Source organism: Colobus angolensis, unplaced genomic scaffold, assembly GCF_000951035.1.
Source record: "Colobus angolensis palliatus isolate OR3802 unplaced genomic scaffold, Cang.pa_1.0 Scaffold426, whole genome shotgun sequence".
Classification (NCBI taxonomy): Eukaryota; Metazoa; Chordata; class Mammalia; order Primates; family Cercopithecidae; genus Colobus; species Colobus angolensis.
The window spans coordinates 709580-727978 of NW_012117666.1; the positions used below are offsets into that span (position 1 = coordinate 709580).

The window sequence follows — 18399 nt, forward strand, 5'->3', positions numbered from 1 at the left end:
GGGGCGGGAAGTGTAGCCCTCAGACCCTGCCTGGCCCCCTGCACCTCCAGGCCCCGGGGCTGGGCGGCCTCGGGCCCCAGCCCCACTCGCACAGCACCCACCCCCTCTGGACTACGCACCTCCGCGCTGCTGGCTCCAGCCCTTCCCCGCATGGCCCCGCCCACCACCCTAGCCACGCCCCCTTCCGGACCAGGTGCCTCCCGGCTGCTGGCTCTAGCCCTTCCTCGCGTGGCCCCGCCCCCGCCCTCGCCACCTGCCCAGGCCCGGCCCCTGCGGAGACCAGAGACGCGCGGACGCAGGTAAGGCGCGTTGGGGTCCGGGCTGCAGCTTCCCGGTGCGGCCACAGTGGGCAGGTGGGCCTGTGCGCGGTGGCCTCGCTGGCTGAGAATTGGCGGGGGGCTGGGGGCGTGCCTTGGACTGACCCCCACCGGCCTAATCAGCGGAGCGGGACCCGGCCCGGAACTGCCCGCCTTGGCTCCTTGTGGCCGCTGGCGACCCCCGACCCCAGCCACTTTCCCTTCCCAGCCCTTAGCAAGGCTGCTTCTCCGGTTATTTTTTTAGGCTCGAGGCGTCTGCCGAACCTCAGCCCACGACCTGCCCCCTTGGGAGGTGCGGGCCGCGGCCAGGCCCTGACCTCAACCTGGCACAGAGGCTCCGGCCCTCAGGCAAGATTCTCCGGGTAAGTGTGGGGCCCTGAGGCGCTGTGGGGTGAAGAGGTCTATGCAGGGGCCGCTGTGTACCTAGGCTCTTCCTGCACTCACAAACCCCCAGGGGCTGCCAGGACCCGGGAGGCTCCCAGGGCCTGGAGGGGCGTCCCTGATGGGTTTCTGCCGCCACAGCTGTGACTCTCTCGTGAGTGTGGAGAGACGTTTACTGGGCAAGTGAGGGAGGCCAGCCTCAAGGGCCGGCTCTGGTGGCTTTGTCCACCGGGGTGACTTGGGAACCACACGTTCTACATCAGCAAGACAGGAACCCAGGATCCCAGAGTTGAATATACTGGGCTTAACCTCTCCCACTGGGAGGCCCATGATGGGCTGCTGCAGTGAACTTGGAGACTCAGCACTCCTGGGACTAATGCTGCATGGATGTCGGGTTGCAAGGTGGCTGCTGCAGCTCCAGCCATCACGTCAAGGGTAGAAGGAGGTGGCCGCTGCTTCTTTCACAGAAGCAAAAGCTTCCCCATCCCCTGCTGCACCCTGGCTCCTGGCCCACAGCTGGGTGACTTGGGAAAGCAGGGGTGGTGGTATGAAGCTTGTCTTACCCCGGTCATGGCTGTTTACTGGGGCTGGCACATTGCTGCTGGGACCAGACTGGAATTCTGCACACCAGGTAAGAGGGCGTGAACCTTGGGTAGGCAGCTGTCGGCTCCACATGCTCCGGGAAAACAGCACCCATACTCCAGTAGAGGCTGGGCCTCCCTGGGCCTGAGTGCCAGGCTGCACTGAGCCCGGGCTCCCACCGAAGGCACACTTTATGGCTTTGAGACAGCTCCCTCTGCCTCTCTGGGCTTTGGGGAAGGGCAGACACGGAAGTGCCCCAGGAGTCTCAGAACTGCCTGGGGCCTGAGTTTCTGAGCTGGCTTCTTGCAGGGGAGTGGCTCTTGTGTCTTTAGACCTTTGTGCCGATGACCTGGGAGGAAGGTCAGCCTTCCCCGCTGGAGGGGGCCCAGCAAAGCCTCAGCCCCCAGAAGTGAGGGGCCTGCCACTGCCTGCCCAAGGACCCCACTCCTGGGGACCAGATGCTGAGAAGGGACACTGGGGGCCCAGCAGACCGGAGAGCTAACCCCAGTCCCACAGCCTGGGTGGGTTGTCAATTTCTGGCACCCCCTGCAACCCCTGCACCCCCTTCCCCTTAGGTAAATAGGAGGTTGAAACAGAGGCCAGAGGGTAAAGGAGGTGATCAGAGTCTGGGCTGGCTCAGGCTGGCCGGGCAGCTGTGCTTGGAGTTCCTACTCAGTCCCTGCGGTCTCCTGGCCTCTGTGGGCACTTGGGCTGCCAGGCACCGAGCTGAGCTGGGCTGTCCTGCAGTCACGCAGCCCACGACCCTCCTGTCTCTGTAGGGACTCCCTGAGGCCTTGAATCCACCCCGGCCCTGTGCTCAGTGCATCGTGCCCCCAAGCCCCAGCCCTCCCAGAGGTGTGGGTGGGGGAGGGGCTGCAACCCACACAGGCCAAGGACACAGCTGCTGCCACTGCCTGAGGCCAGCCAGGCATCCTCCCCAGGCAGGGACCGGTCTAGCTGTCGCCACTGCCCCGGACCTGCTGCCCTGCGCCATCCCACCCTCCCCGGACCAGCCTCCCCAGAGGTCAGCAGGCGCCTTATCGGGCAGGGTTAAGGAGGGGGACAGTTATCAGGGGCTGCATCCTGGGTTGGGTCACAAGGTCCTTGTCTCTTGAGGGTGGCAGGCAGTGCAGGCTGTCTGATAAAAGCACCCAGGAAGGGAGGCCCCTGGAGCGTGCTGGAAGGAACCACTGGCCTCTCACGTGCCTGAGGCTAGGGCTTGCCCTGAGATGGAATTCCAGCGGCTTGGTCCCATCCTCCCGGCGTGACCCTGGGCAAATGACTCAACCACTCTGTGTCTAGGTCGCCTGTTAAGTCAGGCGACAGAGCCGGTGCAGGAGCCAGCCCCTGACCCTTAGTGCCCCTCCCCAACAGCAGCCCCAGAGGGGGTCTTGACTAGTGCCTTCCATTCGGTTGTTTTACAGTGAAGTCACAGCCTTGCCACCTGTCTTGATCTCACCGCTGTGAAGGCCCCACCTCTCCTGCTGCAGCCCCACAGCATGCAGCCCCAGGAGAGCCACGTCCACTATAGTAGGTGGGAGGACGGCAGCAGGGATGGAGTCAGCCTAGGGGCTGTGTCCAGCACAGAAGAGGCCTCAAGCTGCCGCAGGTAAGGGGCCTGGGGGCAGCCTGCCAGCCACAGTAGGCCGGTGCCTAACCTGCCCAACCACAGAGACGCCTGCCCTAACCCCTGCCGCCAGCCCCATCACCCTCCACCCCATCCTGGCTGGGAGCCCACGGTCCAGCGGCTCAGCAAACCGCAGCCCTTGGCCTTCCTTCTGGTTGGCTGTGGGTGGGGAGAGCTTCCTCTTCACTCCAGCAGAGCGCCAGGCCCCTCCCCCTGACCCGGACCAATGGCCACAGTCCACTTAGGGGCCCCTCATGCGGCCCTGGCCTGGGGCTCACCTCCAGTTGGTTCTCACCCCAGGATCTCCCAGAAGCTGTGCACGGGCAAGCTGGGCATCGCCATGAAAGTGCTGGGCGGCGTGGCCCTCTTCTGGATCATCTTCATCCTGGGCTACCTCACTGGCTACTATGTGCACAAGTGCAAATAAATGCTGCCCCACGTGCATGCTGGGGGCTGGCTGCACAAGTGGGACACAGGCCTGGAGAGACACCCGTCCACATGGACCCGCACATAGACATGGGCCCCACGGCACACACAGCAAACGGCACACGCGCTGGCAGCCATGCACACGAAGACACCAGGTGCACAGCTGTCACAGGCCCCCCACGAGGGCGTACCACACACCTGGCACACAGTCCTTCAGAGGACCTACAAACAGCTGGGCACACGTGGCTAGGAGGCCTGGGTCCAGCCTCAGCAGCAGCTGCAGGACACACCCACGCTGGGCCCTGCGGCCTGGAGCCCCCAGCCACAGCCTCCCCTCACCCAGGGCTCAGCCCCTTCCCTTGTCAAGGCCAGGATGAGGGGTTCCTTGGGCAGACAAACTGCGCCCACCTCCCTGGCAGCCCCCTGGGGTGGGATCCTCCCTGCTGCTACCTCCATGGCAGCAGTGTGCAGAGCTGTGTGGCCTGGGCAGGCCCCTGTCCTCTCTGGGCCTTTCTGACTCCTGCTTTTGTAAGGATGGCTCCAATAAGGGCTATGTGTCCCCTGCCCTTGTCTCAGACGCACCGTGTCTTCCTTAGTAAAGTGGGCAGTCCACCATACGCAGGGGCTGAGTGCATCCTCTTGGGGCTGGTGGCTGCCAGGGAGGACCCAGGTCTACCCTCCCTTCCCCAGGGACGGGCCTGGCCCCTCCAAGTACTCCTTGTGGGCCAAAAGCCTGTGTACAGAGGCATTAAGCGTCTGTTGAATGAACGGTGGATGACAGCCTTTGCCATAGTTGCCCGACCAGGCGTAACATCCAGGAAGGCTGTGGGAAGGGCTTGTTTCCCCAGGGCAGGCCCCCTCCCATGTGGCTGTAGGAATGCACCCCTCCCAACGGGGCCCTCTGGCGAGGACACAGCAGGCCGGGGGACCCGGCTGTGGCTGGACCTCAGCTATGTCCCAGGGACTTCAGTCCCAATTCCCCTCCACCCCCGTCCTGGCCTCCAGTCCCAGCCTCTGGTCCCAGCCTCCATTCTCTTCACAGGTCTTTCCCGAGTCGTGTATTCGGCTCTCACCTACCACAAAAGACCCCAAAAAGCCTTGCCAGAAACATCTTAGGAAAGGGGTCCTCACCCCAGGACTGGGGGTGGGAGACACGGGCAGCTGCTATCCTCACGGGCACAGAGAGGGGGGCCACAGGGCCAGATGAGGTTATCAGAGGGTTGAGGCTGCGCCTGCCCCAGGCCAGGTCCCCCAGAAGGCATCAAGTCAGGTAAACAGGAGGGGCTGGGCCAGTCTTGGTGGGGAGGCAGACTGCATACCATCCGTCTTTCGGGCGAGCAGGCCCACTTGAGGTCTGCCTGGGGCCAGAATGGTGGCAGGTGGAGCTGCATGGCTGATTGCACACTGCCCCAAGGCTCCTGGCTCCAAACCTGAGGAGGGAGCCCAAGGGCCTGTCCTGGGCTGGGGTCTGAAGCAATGATGCTTTCCTGGGAGCCTGTTGTTGGGTGGGCCGCTGTCTGCCCCAGCCATGACAGCCTGGATCTCTGCACAAGTCTTCAAAAAGAGATCCCTACCTCTGACCTGCCACTCCCAAGGAGGGAGGGGAGTGGCCAGCTGGTGCCCTCCCTGGAGCCCAGCTTCACAGGACAGCACTGCCCTGGGGCTGCTGCAGTTTGGCTACATGGGCCCCAGAAGGCAGCATTCTGATCTGGGGGTCCCGGGGCTGGGCGTCCCCAAGAACTGGTACGGCCCAGGAGCCGGGCGAGGGTACAGGATGGGGATGGGAGTTGTCCCAGTTCTAGTGGCCCTGGTGCTTCCGCCACGGGTCCCACACGCCAGTGATGCCCACGCACCCCCACAAATGCTCCTCCCTGCCCTGTCAGGTGTCGGCAGCAGATGGCACAGGCGGATGTCAGGGTCTGCCCCAGATCTGGCTGGCTGCATCTGGGTCTGCCCTGGCAGGCGCCCAGCATCTTCAGCCAGGGACTCCACCAGCAGCCCTGCCAGCCCCAGCAGGGGAGGCTGCAGGCAGACACCCATGGGTGCTCACTGGGCCGGGCACTCAAGTTACCCACAGCTGCCTCTCGGGCACACTACTTGTCCCCTAAGTGGCCATGGTGGAAACAGCAGCTCCGGCCCCAGGATCCCAAGGTCATGGACCTAGGCTGAACTGGGCAGTGTCCTTACAGCTCTGGGAGGGTTGGGACGACGATGGGACAGGACCCTGCTAAGTGGCCGCCTGGCTTCCCCTGCCAGAGACTTGTGAACAGGAGGATCTGCTGTGGGTGCGTCTGGGGCCTGGGCTCCTCTGAGTGTACACCTGGGGCATCCAGGCAGCCTGACACCCTGGTCCATCTCATGCTCCAGGCAGGGACCCAGCAGGGTGGGGCCGGTTCCCAGGACCCCTGGTCAAGGGTACTAGCTTCCCCGTGACAGTGGCAGGTGCCTCATGCTCCCTACTGGCAAGATCTGGGTGGGCACAGGAGGCCCTGAGCCTCCCCACATGGAAGCCACCACTGGGCTAGAGTGAGTTTTGTGACACTTTGAGCAACAGCTTCTGGCGATGCCGGTGGGAAAGGATCTGCTGGGCCAGGAGCGGAGCTGTTTGTATTAGTGAGTGGGGGGTGGGGGGGTGAAGAAAACACCAGAGACACCTGCGCTGCGAGTTAAACACGTTTCCAGCATCTCACGCATCACGAGCTGCATCAGGAAGGGGCACAGCACGCGGCAGCCTCATCCTCCTCCGTCCACACAGTGACAGGTGTGCTACGGCATGGACACCGAGTCCCTGGGAGCCAAGACAGCAGCTCCGGCATCCCTCCCTCCCCTCCCTCCCTCCCGGACTGGGCCGGGCCATACAGAGAAAGGGCAGCCTCTTGCCATGGCAGCCCAAAATCACCTCAGAGCCACTGTCTGGGGTCCCCGGCCCCAGAGCTCCAGCGGAGTCCTGGCCTGGGGAAGCCCCGTGCCACCTCAAGCCTCCAGCAAGGCAGGCTCCTGGCCAGTGGTGGCATCTGCCTTGACTGCCCAGGGCAGCAGGAAATTAGGTTTTGGGGGACACAAGGCAAGGCAGTAGTCTGACACGCCCACAGCAGTCCGGCTGGCACTGTGTGGGCCTCATCCTGTCTGGAGTCCCCTCCCTCCCACAGTGGGCCAGACAGGAAGGCCTGGCAGTGACCAGACAAGTGGGTCCAGGTCTCAAGGCAGACTGGCCTGTGTCCTGCAAGGCTCTGAAGAGCCCCCCAGCTGTTCGTCTGCCCACTGCACAGGGCCCCGGGCCTCTCTGGTTCTGACGACTAAAGGTGTGTGGGCTGCGGGGCTCTTGCAGATGCTCCCCAACATCGCCAGTCATTTCTACAGACACAGAAATTGAGACGCTGAACAGAGAACAAATGGTGTCATTCGATAAAGCTGACGAGTCCGCTTCTCACATGGCACCCAGACCGTAAAGCAGTAGGGTCTGTGAAAGCCATCGCAGTGGCTGGCCGGGTCCTCATGAGCCAAGCACACTGACCCCCCGGGAGCGGTGTGCACGCACATGGGCCTGGACATACATGACGGCGTGGACATGGGGGTCTGACCTGGACATTCACGACGGAAACGTCTACCACAGAAGGTGCTCAGGACCCATCCATCTGGCGCACAAACGAAGATTTTTGGCTCAAAAACCTAAGCGTCCTCCAGCTAATGCTACCATCTGTCCCTCAGCTGACGACTGCCGATGCTTCCCAAGCAGAGCTGTCCGGTCCACTCATGGGGCTCCAACTGCCTGTCACTGTGGCACTAGCGTGTACACGAGGAAAAGCCCAGCGACGCCGCGCTCCTCTGCTCGGCCCTGCTGAGCCAGGGTGAGGGGCTGCCACTGCCTTTGGCCTACGGGCTGCTCACCTGGAGGCGTCTCCACATCTCCACCCCCACAAGGCAATCCAGCAGCCTGGAGAGACGCAATTCTGCCAATTCTAAGGTCACATTAAAACTTTCCCCAGAGATTATGATCACTGCCAGCTGAAAAACCCAACGTCCTTGCACAGCCAAGCTGCATCCTGACATGGTATGGTTTTAAAAGATGCTGCGTCATAGAAAGTGACTGTGCCGTTCAAGGAAATGCACATTGTTTAGCTTCCCAAGTTTTCGGGTCTCCAAACCAGTGACAGTCATGTGTCGCTTAGTGACATGAGAAATGTGTGCTCAGCTGCTGCTGTGTGATCACAGAGTGTCCTTACACAAGCCTCGATGGTGCGTGTAGTTTTATTTGTGTGTTTTTCATCGGGAAAAGCAAGTGTCCCAGCAGCATGACTGAACATCAATCACTTCCCCTACTTGATCTACAAGAGGCCAACGCCAAGAGCCCAGGCCAGGCTTCCAAACACTCTGCACAAGAATGTCGTGGGCCTGCTGTCAGGGGAGTGTCCACCGCTGACCCGGACACTGTGATGTGGCGCATGACTGTACAGTGTCTGTTCTCCCATCAACAGTTACCTGCCATGTAGCTACATGATTCACAACATTTTGAACAGTTAATTCTGACATCTGAATAATTCCATAGAAACTGTAAAATCAGTTTGGTGTTGTAACAACAACATAGCATCACTTTACAACAGAATCATCTGGAAAAACAGAACAACGAATACATACATCTTAAAAAATGCTGGGGTGGGCCAGGCACAGTGGCTCACACCTGTAATCCCAGCACTTTGGGAGGCTGAGGCAGGAGGATCATGTAATCCCAGCACTTTGGGGGGACAGAGGCAGGCAGATCACGAGGTCAAGAGATCAAGACCATCCTGACCAAAATGGTGAAACCCTGTCTCTACTAAAAATACAAAAATTAGCTGGGCTAGTGGCACATACCTGTAGTCCCAGCTACTTGGGAGGCTGAGGCAGGAGAATCGCTTGAACCCAGGAGACAGAGGTTGTAGTGATTCCAGATCATGCTACTGCACTCCAGCCTGGCGACAGAGTGAGACTCCATCTCAAACAACCAACCAAAGAAAACGGGTGAAAATCTAATGGATAATTCAGCATTGCCACATAGAAACCTCGGTAAAACAGGCCAAACAAGCGCGGACAGGCTGGACAGGCGGCCCCGGCGTCAGCGCACAACAGTCACGTGGGGAGGGGCGGTGGCCAGGTCGGCCTTGGACGGGTACACCACCTTCAGGCTCCCTTCCAGGTCCACCACCCGGACCTGCTCCACCACCAGCGGGGAGGGCCCGTCCTTTCCAGCACTGGGATTCGTTCTGGGATCTGAAAGTTGTCCAGAGACTGCATCAGCTTCAGTGTCTGAGAGTGATCCTTCCTCTTTATTTTCTAAAGTGTACTTGTTCATTTCTGCCATTTTCTGCAAATGAAAAATACCTCTTTAACCTGGAGACGAGAGGTGACCCAGGGAAGACACGCTGCTGTCAGTCAATGCAGTAAGCAAGAAAGAGGCAATCAGGACGGGTGGCAAGTCAGAGCAGAGCACCACTCACGCTCCAAACGCGTTTCTCAGGAGGACCCACCACGCACTCACCAGAATGAGGGCATCCATGACATCCTTGCAAATCTGCAGACTGGTGGCACTTGTTACTTCCAAAAACAAATCAGAAGTCGTTTTCTTAACCTTAAAGAAAGATTTCAGAAAAGACAGTTATCAAATGTAGACATCAGCAACTGCATCAGTTGTTCTGAGGAAAAATCTACAAAACTGTGTGGCTAGGCAAAGTGGCTCACACCCGTAAACCCAGCACTTTGGGAGGTGGATGTGGGAGGATCGCTTGAGCTCGGGAGTTCAAGACCAGCCTGGGCAACACAGCAAGACCTCATCTCTAAAAAAAAATACATCCTGGGACGTCGTGCAGCACTGAGCATGAACAGTGAACAGTGAGCCGTGGCTCTGAGAAGCCAGGGCCCTTTGTCCCCTCCAGGCTGCGTCTTCTGTTGCACACAATGAGACCTCACAATGCAGCAGACACTTGTGTGTGTTAATTCTTTTTCTTTCTTCTGCCTTTTTTTTTTTTTTTTTTTGGAGACAGAGTTTCACTCTTGTTGCCCAGGCTGGAAGTGCAAGGGCGCAATCTCAGCTCACTGCAACCTCCGCCTTCTGGGTTCAAGTGATTCTCCTGCCTCAGCCTCCCGAGCAGCTGGCATTACAGGCGTGCACCACCACACCCGGCTAATTTTGTATTTTTAGTAAAGACAGGGTTTCTCCGTTTTAGTCAGGCTGGTCTTGAACTCCCAGCCTCAGGTGATCCGCCCACCTTGGTCTCCCAAAATGCTAGGATTACAGGTGTGAGCCACTGCGCCTAGCAGACTTGTGTTAATTCTACAGGGAACAACCTAGAAGACACACCAAGTTCACACACATGCCACCCTACCTTTGTCTTCTCACTGTTGGTTATTGGTGGGAAGGAAATCACATCACCCTCTGCATCCACAAGACACGGGTAATTTTCCTTTCCATCCAGCAAGTGAAGGTATCTGTGTGGGAAGAAATACAATTGATAGGCCTAACTATAAAAGATATATTGTGCAGGGTGTGGTGGCATGTGCCTGTGGTCCCAGCACTCAGGAGGCTGAGACAGGAGGGCTGCATGGGCCCAGGAGTCTGCTGGGCTGTGCTGCGCCCATGGAGTGTCTACACTAAGTCTGTCATCACCATGTTGAGCTCCTGGGAGTGGAGGACCACCAGGCTGCCTAAGGAGGAGTGAACCAGCCCAGGTCAGAAACAGAGCAGGACAAAAAGCTCTGGTGCTGATCAGTAGTGGGATTGCGCCTATGATTGGCCACCTCACTCCAGCCTGGGCAACGTGGCGCGGCCCCATCTTAAAAACAAAAAAGAAAAAAGGCATAGCTGGGCGGAGTGGCTCACTCCTGTAATCCTAGCAGTTTGGGAGGCCGAGGCAGGCGGATCGCCTGAGGTCAGGAGTTCAAGACCAGCCTGGCAAACATGGCAAAACCCCGTCTCTACTAAAAACACAAAAATTAGCCAGGTGTGGTGGCGGGCGCCTGTAATCCCAGCTACTCAGGAGGCTGAGGCAGGAGAATCACTTGAACCCAGGAGGTGGAGGTTGCAGGCAGTGAGCCAAGACTGTGCCATTGCACTCCCAGCCTGGGTGACAAGAGTGAGACTCCTTCCAAAAAAAAAAAAAAAAAGGCACACACTTGAAAACGTACCTAAAGGGTAAACTGGACGAATCAAAAAGTTCTTCCCACAAATATAAGTGTAATATCAAGGGCCAAAGCATAACAAGCCTCAGAGAACAAAGTATTCTGCAGCCTGTGTTTACAGAAATCACTGCGCTAGTTATGGATGATCATCTTGCTTAGAGCAGCGCCAAGGACCCTGACTTGGACACCCAGCAGCGCAGGGCACGGACTGGGCTGGCATTTATGTCCGTTTCCTAATGGCTACTTTCTATTCTATCCTGTCCTGTCCCATCCCAAGGGCGACCCGCCTCCTGCGGAATGGCCAATACCTCCGCTCCTAACACCTTCCACTTCCCTCACGTCAGGGCCATCTAGATGACAGACTGGTTCCGCAACGTCTCCTTTCAGAAGAGAATGCTTTCTTTTTTTCTGTTTACCCTGTAAGAAGCTGCCGGTTCTGGTAGCATTAGGTGTTCCTGAGGAGCACAAACTCACTCAGCAGAGGCTGGCATGCTGCACCCCCCACGCCCGGCCCCACGCCACCAGGCGCCCTGCCCACCTGTGCAGGCCTGACACACTCTGCCGCTTCTTCTGCTTCCTCTGCTCCTCAGCCTCCAGCTGCAGCTGCCGCACCAGCTCCTTGGCCTTGGCTTCTTTCCGCCCCAGGGGAACAATCTATCGGGCAGAAACCCACAAACTCCACTAGGGTCACAGCCACAGAACTCGCCCATCCTGTCGATTACAGCCTTAAGCCTCCACGAGCCCTCCCGACTCCCACCCTCATTCATCTCTACAGCAGGCAGGGAGCATCCCATGGGACCACACAGCAAGAAGCTGCATGCAGGCTGCAATTGCAGCCTCCCTGGGAGACCTGACGCCCAAACACACCGATCCTACCAAGGCAGGGCTTAACCTCAAACCCAGCTCATGCACAACCATTTCCAGTGGTCTGCCATCCTCACAAGGCCAAAAGGGGAGAAAAAGGCTGAGCAGCCAGGACCTCATGCACTGCACAGAATTCAACATCCAGGATAGCAGCACGATACAGCAATTCACACTACTGCCAACCCCACGCAAAGGGTTTTACAATCGGGATAAAGACTAAGATTTCTGATTAAAGGGTAGTGAGCGAGTGAAGGAAACCATTTTCCCACGACTGCTCCTCCACCGAGTCCTCTCACAGCTGTGCACTGCTTCCAGTAACTGCAAACGTGGCCTGTTTCATTATTTCATGTATTTGTAAGAACAGCATCGGATTCTACTCTAAAGAAAATGTTCACCAGGCGCGGTGGCTCATGCCTGTAATCCCAGCACGTTGGGAGGCTGAGACGGATGGATCACCTGAGGTCAGGAGTTCGAGACTAGCCTGGCCAACATGGAGAAACCCTGTCTTTACTAAAAACACAAAATTAGCTGGATGTGGTATGCATGCCTGTAATCCCAGCTACTTGGGAGGGTGAGGCAGGAGAATCACTTGAACGCGGGAGGCGGAGGTTGTGCTGAGCTAAGATTGTGCCATTGCACTCCAGTCTGGGCAACAAGAGTGAAATCCGTCTCAAAACAAAAAAAGAAAGAAAATGTTTAGGCCGGGCATGGTGGCTTACACCTGTAATCCCAGCACTTTGGGAGGCTGAGGTGGGCGGATCATCTGAGGTCTGGAGTTCGAGACCAGCCTGACCAACGTGAAGAAACCCCATCTCTACTAAAAATACAAAATTAGCTGGGCGTGGTGGCGCATGCCTGTAAACTCAGCTACTCGGGAGGCTGAGGCAGGAGAATCACTTGAACTCAGGAGGTAGAGGCTGTGGTGAGCTGAGATTATGTCATTGCACTCCAGCATGGGTGACAAGAATGAAACTCCATCTCCAAAACAAAAAAAGAAAAGTTTCGGGCTCCAGTATCAGCGCAGCGTCTTTCGACACTACAGAGAGCCTTGAGCAGAGCCTGCAAAGGAGGCTGCAACACCTTGAGGTCCTGGGGGGGCCGGGCGCAGTACAGCAGGGGCCCTTTGACAGCGCGGAGCTCGTGGGTGGCAAGGGTGGCGGCCGTCCTCTTCTCACAGAGATCCTCGTGGAGCTTGGTCTGTAACACAGGAGCAGTGATGAGCGAGGTCTTTTGTGCCCAGCGAGGGGTTCACGCTTGACCCTCGGCCGGGCTGTGCACCAGGAAACCCTCCCAGTCCAAGGTCTTCAAAACCCCGCCACGCCCCTTTCCGAGACGGGGCTCCCCTCCAACTCCTCTCCACCCGGCCAGCCAGGCACTCACTTTGTGGAATCACCATCAGGAAAACTATCTTAACCTATCAATCAGCAGACTTTCTTCCTTCTCTAATTCTAGATTGTAATATTTGAGATTTCAAAGAATCCATCTTGAACTTTAAATAAAGGCTAAGCTTTAAGTTTTAAAGCCCCGGCTGTGGTGCTGGTTCCCTTCCTCCCTAAACTGCAGGCAGAAGGACTCTCATGACAGTCACTCTCGGCCTGCCATGCACTGTCATTGCCACTGCGGGGCACACGGGACCTTCCCCTGGGCACAGATGTGGTTTATATTTTAAAAGCTGGTCAGGTGTCACAGAAAAACAACAAACTGGGAAGTTAGTCTTGCCAAAACCTAAATAATTCACAGAAGAATGTGCTGGCAAGAGTTGATGACTTTAATACTATCTTACATAAAACAAAATGTGTCATTTACTGCAGAAGTCAGAAGACCCACCAAAATATCAAAAAATCAAGGAATCCTGATTTCTTTTCCTTTTTTTTTTCTCTTTGAGATGGAGTCTTGCTGTGTCAGCCAGGCTGGAGTGCAGTGGTGTGATCTCAGCTCACTGCAACCTCCACCTCCCAGGTTGAAGTGATTCTCCTGCCTCAGCCTCCACAGTAGCTGGGATTACAGGCACTCGCCACCACGCCGGGCTAATTTTTGTGTTTTTAATAGAGATGTTGGCCAGGCTGGTCTCGAACTCCTGACCTCAGGTGATCCACCCACTGCAGCCTCCCAAAGTGCTGGGATTACAGGCCTGAGCCACCACACCAACTGGAACCCTGATCTTCAACTACAATAAAGCTATCCAGGAATTAGGATAGGCCAGGTGTGGTGGCTCACGCCCATAATCCCCACACTTTGGGAGGCTGAGGCGAGTGGACTGCTTGAGGTCAGGAGTTCAAGACCAACCTGGCCTACATGGTGAAACCCTGTCTCTTTTAAAAATACAAAAAAATTAGCCGGACATGATAGTGGGCGCCTGTAATGCCAGCTACTCAGGAGGCTGAGGCAGGAGAATCACTTGAACCCAGGAGGCAGAGGCTACAGTGAGATTAGACTGTGCCACTGCACTCCAGCAGTGGAGACAAAGGGAGACCCCTGGGGAAAAAAAAAAAAAATTAGGATAAACCATTAACCCCATATGTGGAGGAGCAAGGGATAGGGCCAGTGACCAGGACTAACCAGGCCAGGCTGCGGGCATCTGGGAAGAGGCCATCTCCACGCTGGGGACACCTGCCTCCTGGAGGGGACTGAGGCCTCACCCCTTCCTCAGCCTCACCCCTTCCTCAGCATTCCTTCGGACACGCTCGCCCCAGGATATGTCCCAGCCTGCGGCATCCCACACCTCTGTCCTCGTCATCTGAGGACCCCACGGGCACCCACCTGTGAGGTGAGGAAGCGCTTGAGCGCATTCCCCGGCTGCAGGTCCATGCCTCGCACCACGGCCCCCACAATGTAGGGCCGCACGTCCCGGACCTCGGGGCTCACTCTGACTGTTAGGGGTGCAGGGTTTTCAGAGACGTGCAGGACCCTGAGCAGCAGCCGGCCGGCATCTCCCACGTCCTGCTCCTCCCCATCGCCACCCTCCCGCCTCTGCTTCCTCTCCCTCCTCTTCTTCCGGCTGTCTTCCTTCTCCGAGCCCTCGGCACGGCCCTTGCCCTTCCCGCCACCGCGGCCTCCGACGCGCAGGTACTCCAGGATGGATCTTGTCTGGCAGCCGCTGACCATCTTCTCCAGGCGCTTGTCTCTCAGCTTGTTCCCGCGGAAATTGATCTCCTTGAGCTTGGGGCAGTCTGCAAGCTCCGCAGGGATCTCGCTCAGCTGGTTGTTGGAAAGGTCCAACGTCTGCAAAGAGAAATGAGGACGCGTCAGACCCCCAGACTCTGGGAAAAGAGCCCAAGGTCAGCTCCAGAGGCAGGGGGACCACTCATCACTCTCAAGAGCCACCACTGGCCTGTCTGTGGGGACGTCCCTGGGGAACCACAAGTTATTCACCTGTGAGTCGCTTCCCTAGCTGTGCACCCCCACATCAAAGGCACTATCCAAGGAGCCTCTCCGAGGGGAAGGTGTCAGCCATGGTTAACAGTGATCTCTGCAAAAGCTTCTGACTCAAACATGTCACCCTCTTCAACAACTACAGCATCGCTGCAGATCAATCATCAGGTTAGAGAACGGAAAGGCAACAAGGGATGAGGGATGTCTGGCTGTGAAACGTGACCTCGTGTCAGGACCTAGCCAGGACTGCTCAGGTGAGAAGCAGGTTCCCCAAAGTGGTGGTTTTTTTTTTTTTAATTAAATGAGCTAAAAAAAAAATACAGCAAAATCTTCTCAAGAGCATTCTTCTTCACATTGAAGTACAAAATTGCCCACAGTGACACACACAGTGCTCTCAGGGGGAAGGAAAGGGGAAAGCCGACTTCAATGGCGATAGGTTCTCAGCCTTCGTCTGACCCAGGACAGGTGCATTGGGGCCACCACTGTGTGCCACACAGATGCCCAGGAAGCCCTGTGGCCCATGGGAAAGCTCTTTCTATGACCATGACTGATCAGACTTTGGCAAAACGTGCAGGTGACCTCACTGAAAGCATGGAAGGGGTACAGTGGCACCTGATGCACTCTTAGGATGTCTCTCCCAGGGTCTGGGCAGTGCAGAGAACGTGCCTGTGAGGGCAGCCACCTCCACGACACGAGGCTACCGCTGCAGGTTCAGGCAAAAGGGGCCCATCCGCCTCCACTCTGCTCTTTCCTGGCTTGGTACCCCGGCCCCACAGCCTCACCAGGGTGGAGGAGCAGGAACATGCAGCAAACTCTTCTGTCCCAGCTTCCTCTAGGGCTGGAGGAAGACCCTGCTTGGGATGTAAGGGTCTCGGGGGGGTCTGGCAGCCTGGGTGCCGGCTCTGCCCCCAGAGAGGAGGCAACAGCATGTGGGCCCCCGGAAGCCAGCACTCGCCCTTGGTTGGTGTGGCTGGTGAGTCCCAGTCACACTGGGTGTGGAGGAGACAGGTGGGGCTGGACTTGATTGACTCTGAACAGAGATGGGAGGGGCTGATTACCCAGAGGACACCTTCTGCTTCACCTGGAATGGACAGCAGGGGTGATGGAATTTCTCAAGCCCCAAGTTGTGAAGGAAATGAAAAAAGGAACCTGCCGGAATCCTCTGGCTCAAGCAATCAAGCTGCTCAGAGTCAGGTAAGGGCAGCATGGCTCAGAAATGCGACAGTGCTCACAAGCGGGAAGGGCGGCACGGCTCAGACATGGGAGGGTGCACTGGACGAGTTCCCACAGGGAGAGCAGAAACCCAGGGAGGAAGCGGACAACTTAACAGTCAAGGAGGAACAGCGTGTGTAAAATAAAAAGGATCAAGTGCCCTCCGGGACAGAAGGGGCAGTCTAAGCAGCAGTGGCGCCTGCTGGGGAAGAATGCGAGGCGGGGGCTGAGACCAAGCCCAGCTGCTGAGCACTACCTGAGCTACACGTCCATCGGCTCTAAGAGAACTGCTACAATTTTGTGCTTCTCCAGACAGGACAGGATGGGCTGGGCAGGGCTGGTATGGACTGGTTGGACTGGTGACTCCAGCCCAGACCTCCCTTCCAGCCCCACATGGGACGGGAGCCAATCTACCCCTGGAATCCAGGTGGTCTCACCTGGAGCCTTATCACCAACACTGTCGCCAGCCTGCAGCACCAGGAACAGCGCGGCCATGAGCTCAGGCTTCTAGAGCTCCTCGCCTCCCTGTCAAGAGCCCTGGCTCCAGCATTAGAACCAGCCTGGGCCACCAGCCCAGGGCACAGCCCGCCTGGCAGAGGCTACGGGAAGCTCTCGGGTTGGAAGATTGTGGGTGCGGGCATCTGAGGTTCTGCTCTGTGGGCTTCTGCACTGCCCTAAGGGGCTTTGGTCAAAAAGCTTGAGAGTTCCCCTCAAGTGAAACCTCCTTACTGCCTGCAAACACGCACTGGAGCGTCTCCCCCAGCTGACGAAGAGCAAGTTCCTTAAGACCCAGGACCAGCAGCAGAGGCAAAGGAGGCAGGCAGGGCCCCACTGGGGCGCCCAGTGCAGCCACAGCCAGGTTCAGCCCGCAGCCTGCAGTAAGTCCCCAAAAGGACAATGGCAGGCACTTGGAGAAGGGTCTTCCTTCCAGGCAAAGACCGTCAGAGAAAGGGCATCGGAGCAGCTCAGGACCTGCCTGGAGGCTCTGTGGGAACTGGGGGACAGGAAGGGACGCAGGGGAAGGAAAGCAAGAGGGAGGGCAAGAGAGTCACCATCTGGGTGGGATGCAAAGCCGCAGATGTTGGGGAGTCCTTGTCAGAAATGCGAGGCCCTGCTGACGAGGTCACACACTGGCCTCTCAGCCCAGCGCTGGGCACCTAGTGGCAGCCTCAGCAGGAAATGAAGCCAGAGGTTTCACATATGAAGGGTGGGATGAGGATAGCGTCCGTTTTCAATTGTGCGAGGGAGTAAGCAGGAGCGTCTGCAAGGATGTGAGGTGCACACTGGCTTCAGGGAGGATGAGTTACACGGGGTGGCTGGGGGTCGTCCTGCCACCTGATGGGATGAACTGCCATCACCTGTCACCTGGAGCTGACACGCTTCTGCAGGAAACAACCCCCGCGGTGGCTAAGCTGATGGCAGCAACGTGGGGCCTGACTCTGGCCTGGCACACTGGCTGCCTTCCGGGCCCATGGCTTTTGCAGGGGACCTGCTGCTGGGGAAGGATCCTAACTTCATGGTGGTGACAGGCTTACATAAACCAACCCAACCAAGAGCGCCAGTCCCTGAGTGAGCCCCACTCCCTCCGGCAGCAACTGAGACACTCGGAAGCTGAGGGGAGAGGGTTTGGCTTCAGGAGGGTTCGCGTTGAGGCTGAACTCCCCGTGCAGCTTGGCCCTGGGAGGGGAGTGGCCCAGGGCCCGAAAGGACATCTTTACTAAGGCACCGTCCTGCCCACATCAGCTGTTCGGGTGACATCTGTCCCATCCATCTCTCATTCCCACACGGAGAGCACCACAGGCCTGCGTGATGGCCACTTACAATGCAGTCAGGAGAGGTGTGACGTGCCCCCATCCTTGGCTCACCACAGCGCTGGCAGCTGAGCCCCACAGGCCACAGCAGCGGGAAGCAGCCAGGGAGGGCCAGCCAGGTGCTCTCAGGTCTCAGCAAGTCACGTGGCTCTGAGGCCAGGACACTGGGGAAGCCAAGCTCCCACGCAGGCAGAGCTACTGGTGAGGCCATAGGACAGCAGAGGCCTCGTCCCCAGTGGCTGGGGGGAAAGAGGGTCAGGGCCTTTGCACTGCAGGTCCCAGCCCAGGCTTGGGGGTGCTCCCTGGGGAATGGGTGTGGGGATGAGCACTAGGAACCAGGCTGAGCTGCTTCCACTTGCAGTCTCGTCTCTCTCGGGGGCGGGGGAAGGACAGGCAGAAGCCTCTGCGCTGTTATTCTGGCGGCCTCTAAAGAGCCAGTCCTCCCAATGAACCGGAACTGGGCTTGCACTTAGTTAACCCACAAAACGCAGGAAAGCGGCAGGAGGCACGTTCCAGGTCAATGCCTGAAGAGCTGGCAGCTGCTGCTTTTGTGCTGAGGACCCCTGAGCCCTGCGAAAGAAGGGGAGGGAGAGGCCCCGAGACGACACATGGAGAAGCGCCCCCACCCCGGCAGCCCGGCCCTGAGCGCCCCCCA

The 18399-nt window shown here is 57.9% G+C and overlaps 2 protein-coding genes across 3 annotated transcripts in view; one reads left to right on the plus strand and one right to left on the minus strand.

The window, feature by feature from the left end:
• The first annotated feature begins 271 nt into the window (after positions 1-271).
• On the plus strand, positions 272-3392 carry SMIM1 (small integral membrane protein 1 (Vel blood group)). 2 transcript variants are annotated; one of them, XM_011956845.1, is made up of 4 exons: positions 272-299; positions 562-679; positions 2705-2889; positions 3208-3392. In XM_011956845.1, the coding sequence occupies exons 3-4, from the start codon at positions 2780-2782 to the stop codon at positions 3332-3334; spliced, it is 237 nt and encodes a 78-aa protein (XP_011812235.1). In that variant the 5' UTR covers positions 272-299; positions 562-679; positions 2705-2779; the 3' UTR covers positions 3335-3392. The 2 variants fall into 2 exon arrangements, with proteins under 2 accessions (XP_011812235.1, XP_011812236.1); XM_011956846.1 differs by having other exon boundaries at positions 298-353.
• A 4175-nt stretch (positions 3393-7567) lies between these two features.
• The window catches only part of LRRC47 (leucine rich repeat containing 47), a 25482-nt gene continuing 14650 nt past the window's right edge, over positions 7568-18399 (minus strand). Inside the window, exons 3-8 of the mRNA XM_011956852.1 lie at positions 14110-14571; positions 12430-12546; positions 11024-11139; positions 9693-9795; positions 8849-8938; positions 7568-8674 (exon numbers count right to left, since the gene is read on the minus strand). Coding sequence (XP_011812242.1) covers positions 8426-8674; positions 8849-8938; positions 9693-9795; positions 11024-11139; positions 12430-12546; positions 14110-14571 — 1137 coding nt within the window. The 3' untranslated portion in view covers positions 7568-8425. The remainder of the gene's footprint in view (positions 8675-8848; positions 8939-9692; positions 9796-11023; positions 11140-12429; positions 12547-14109; positions 14572-18399) is intronic.

Bases quoted from the DNA above. Each gene is read 5' to 3' on its own strand.
- SMIM1 (XM_011956845.1), top strand. From the start codon at position 2,780: ATGCAGCCCCAGGAGAGCCACGTCCACTATAGTAGGTGGGAGGACGGC. The intron at 2,890-3,207 runs GTAAGGGGCCTG...TTCTCACCCCAG, and splicing joins GAGGCCTCAAGCTGCCGCAG to GATCTCCCAGAAGCTGTGCA.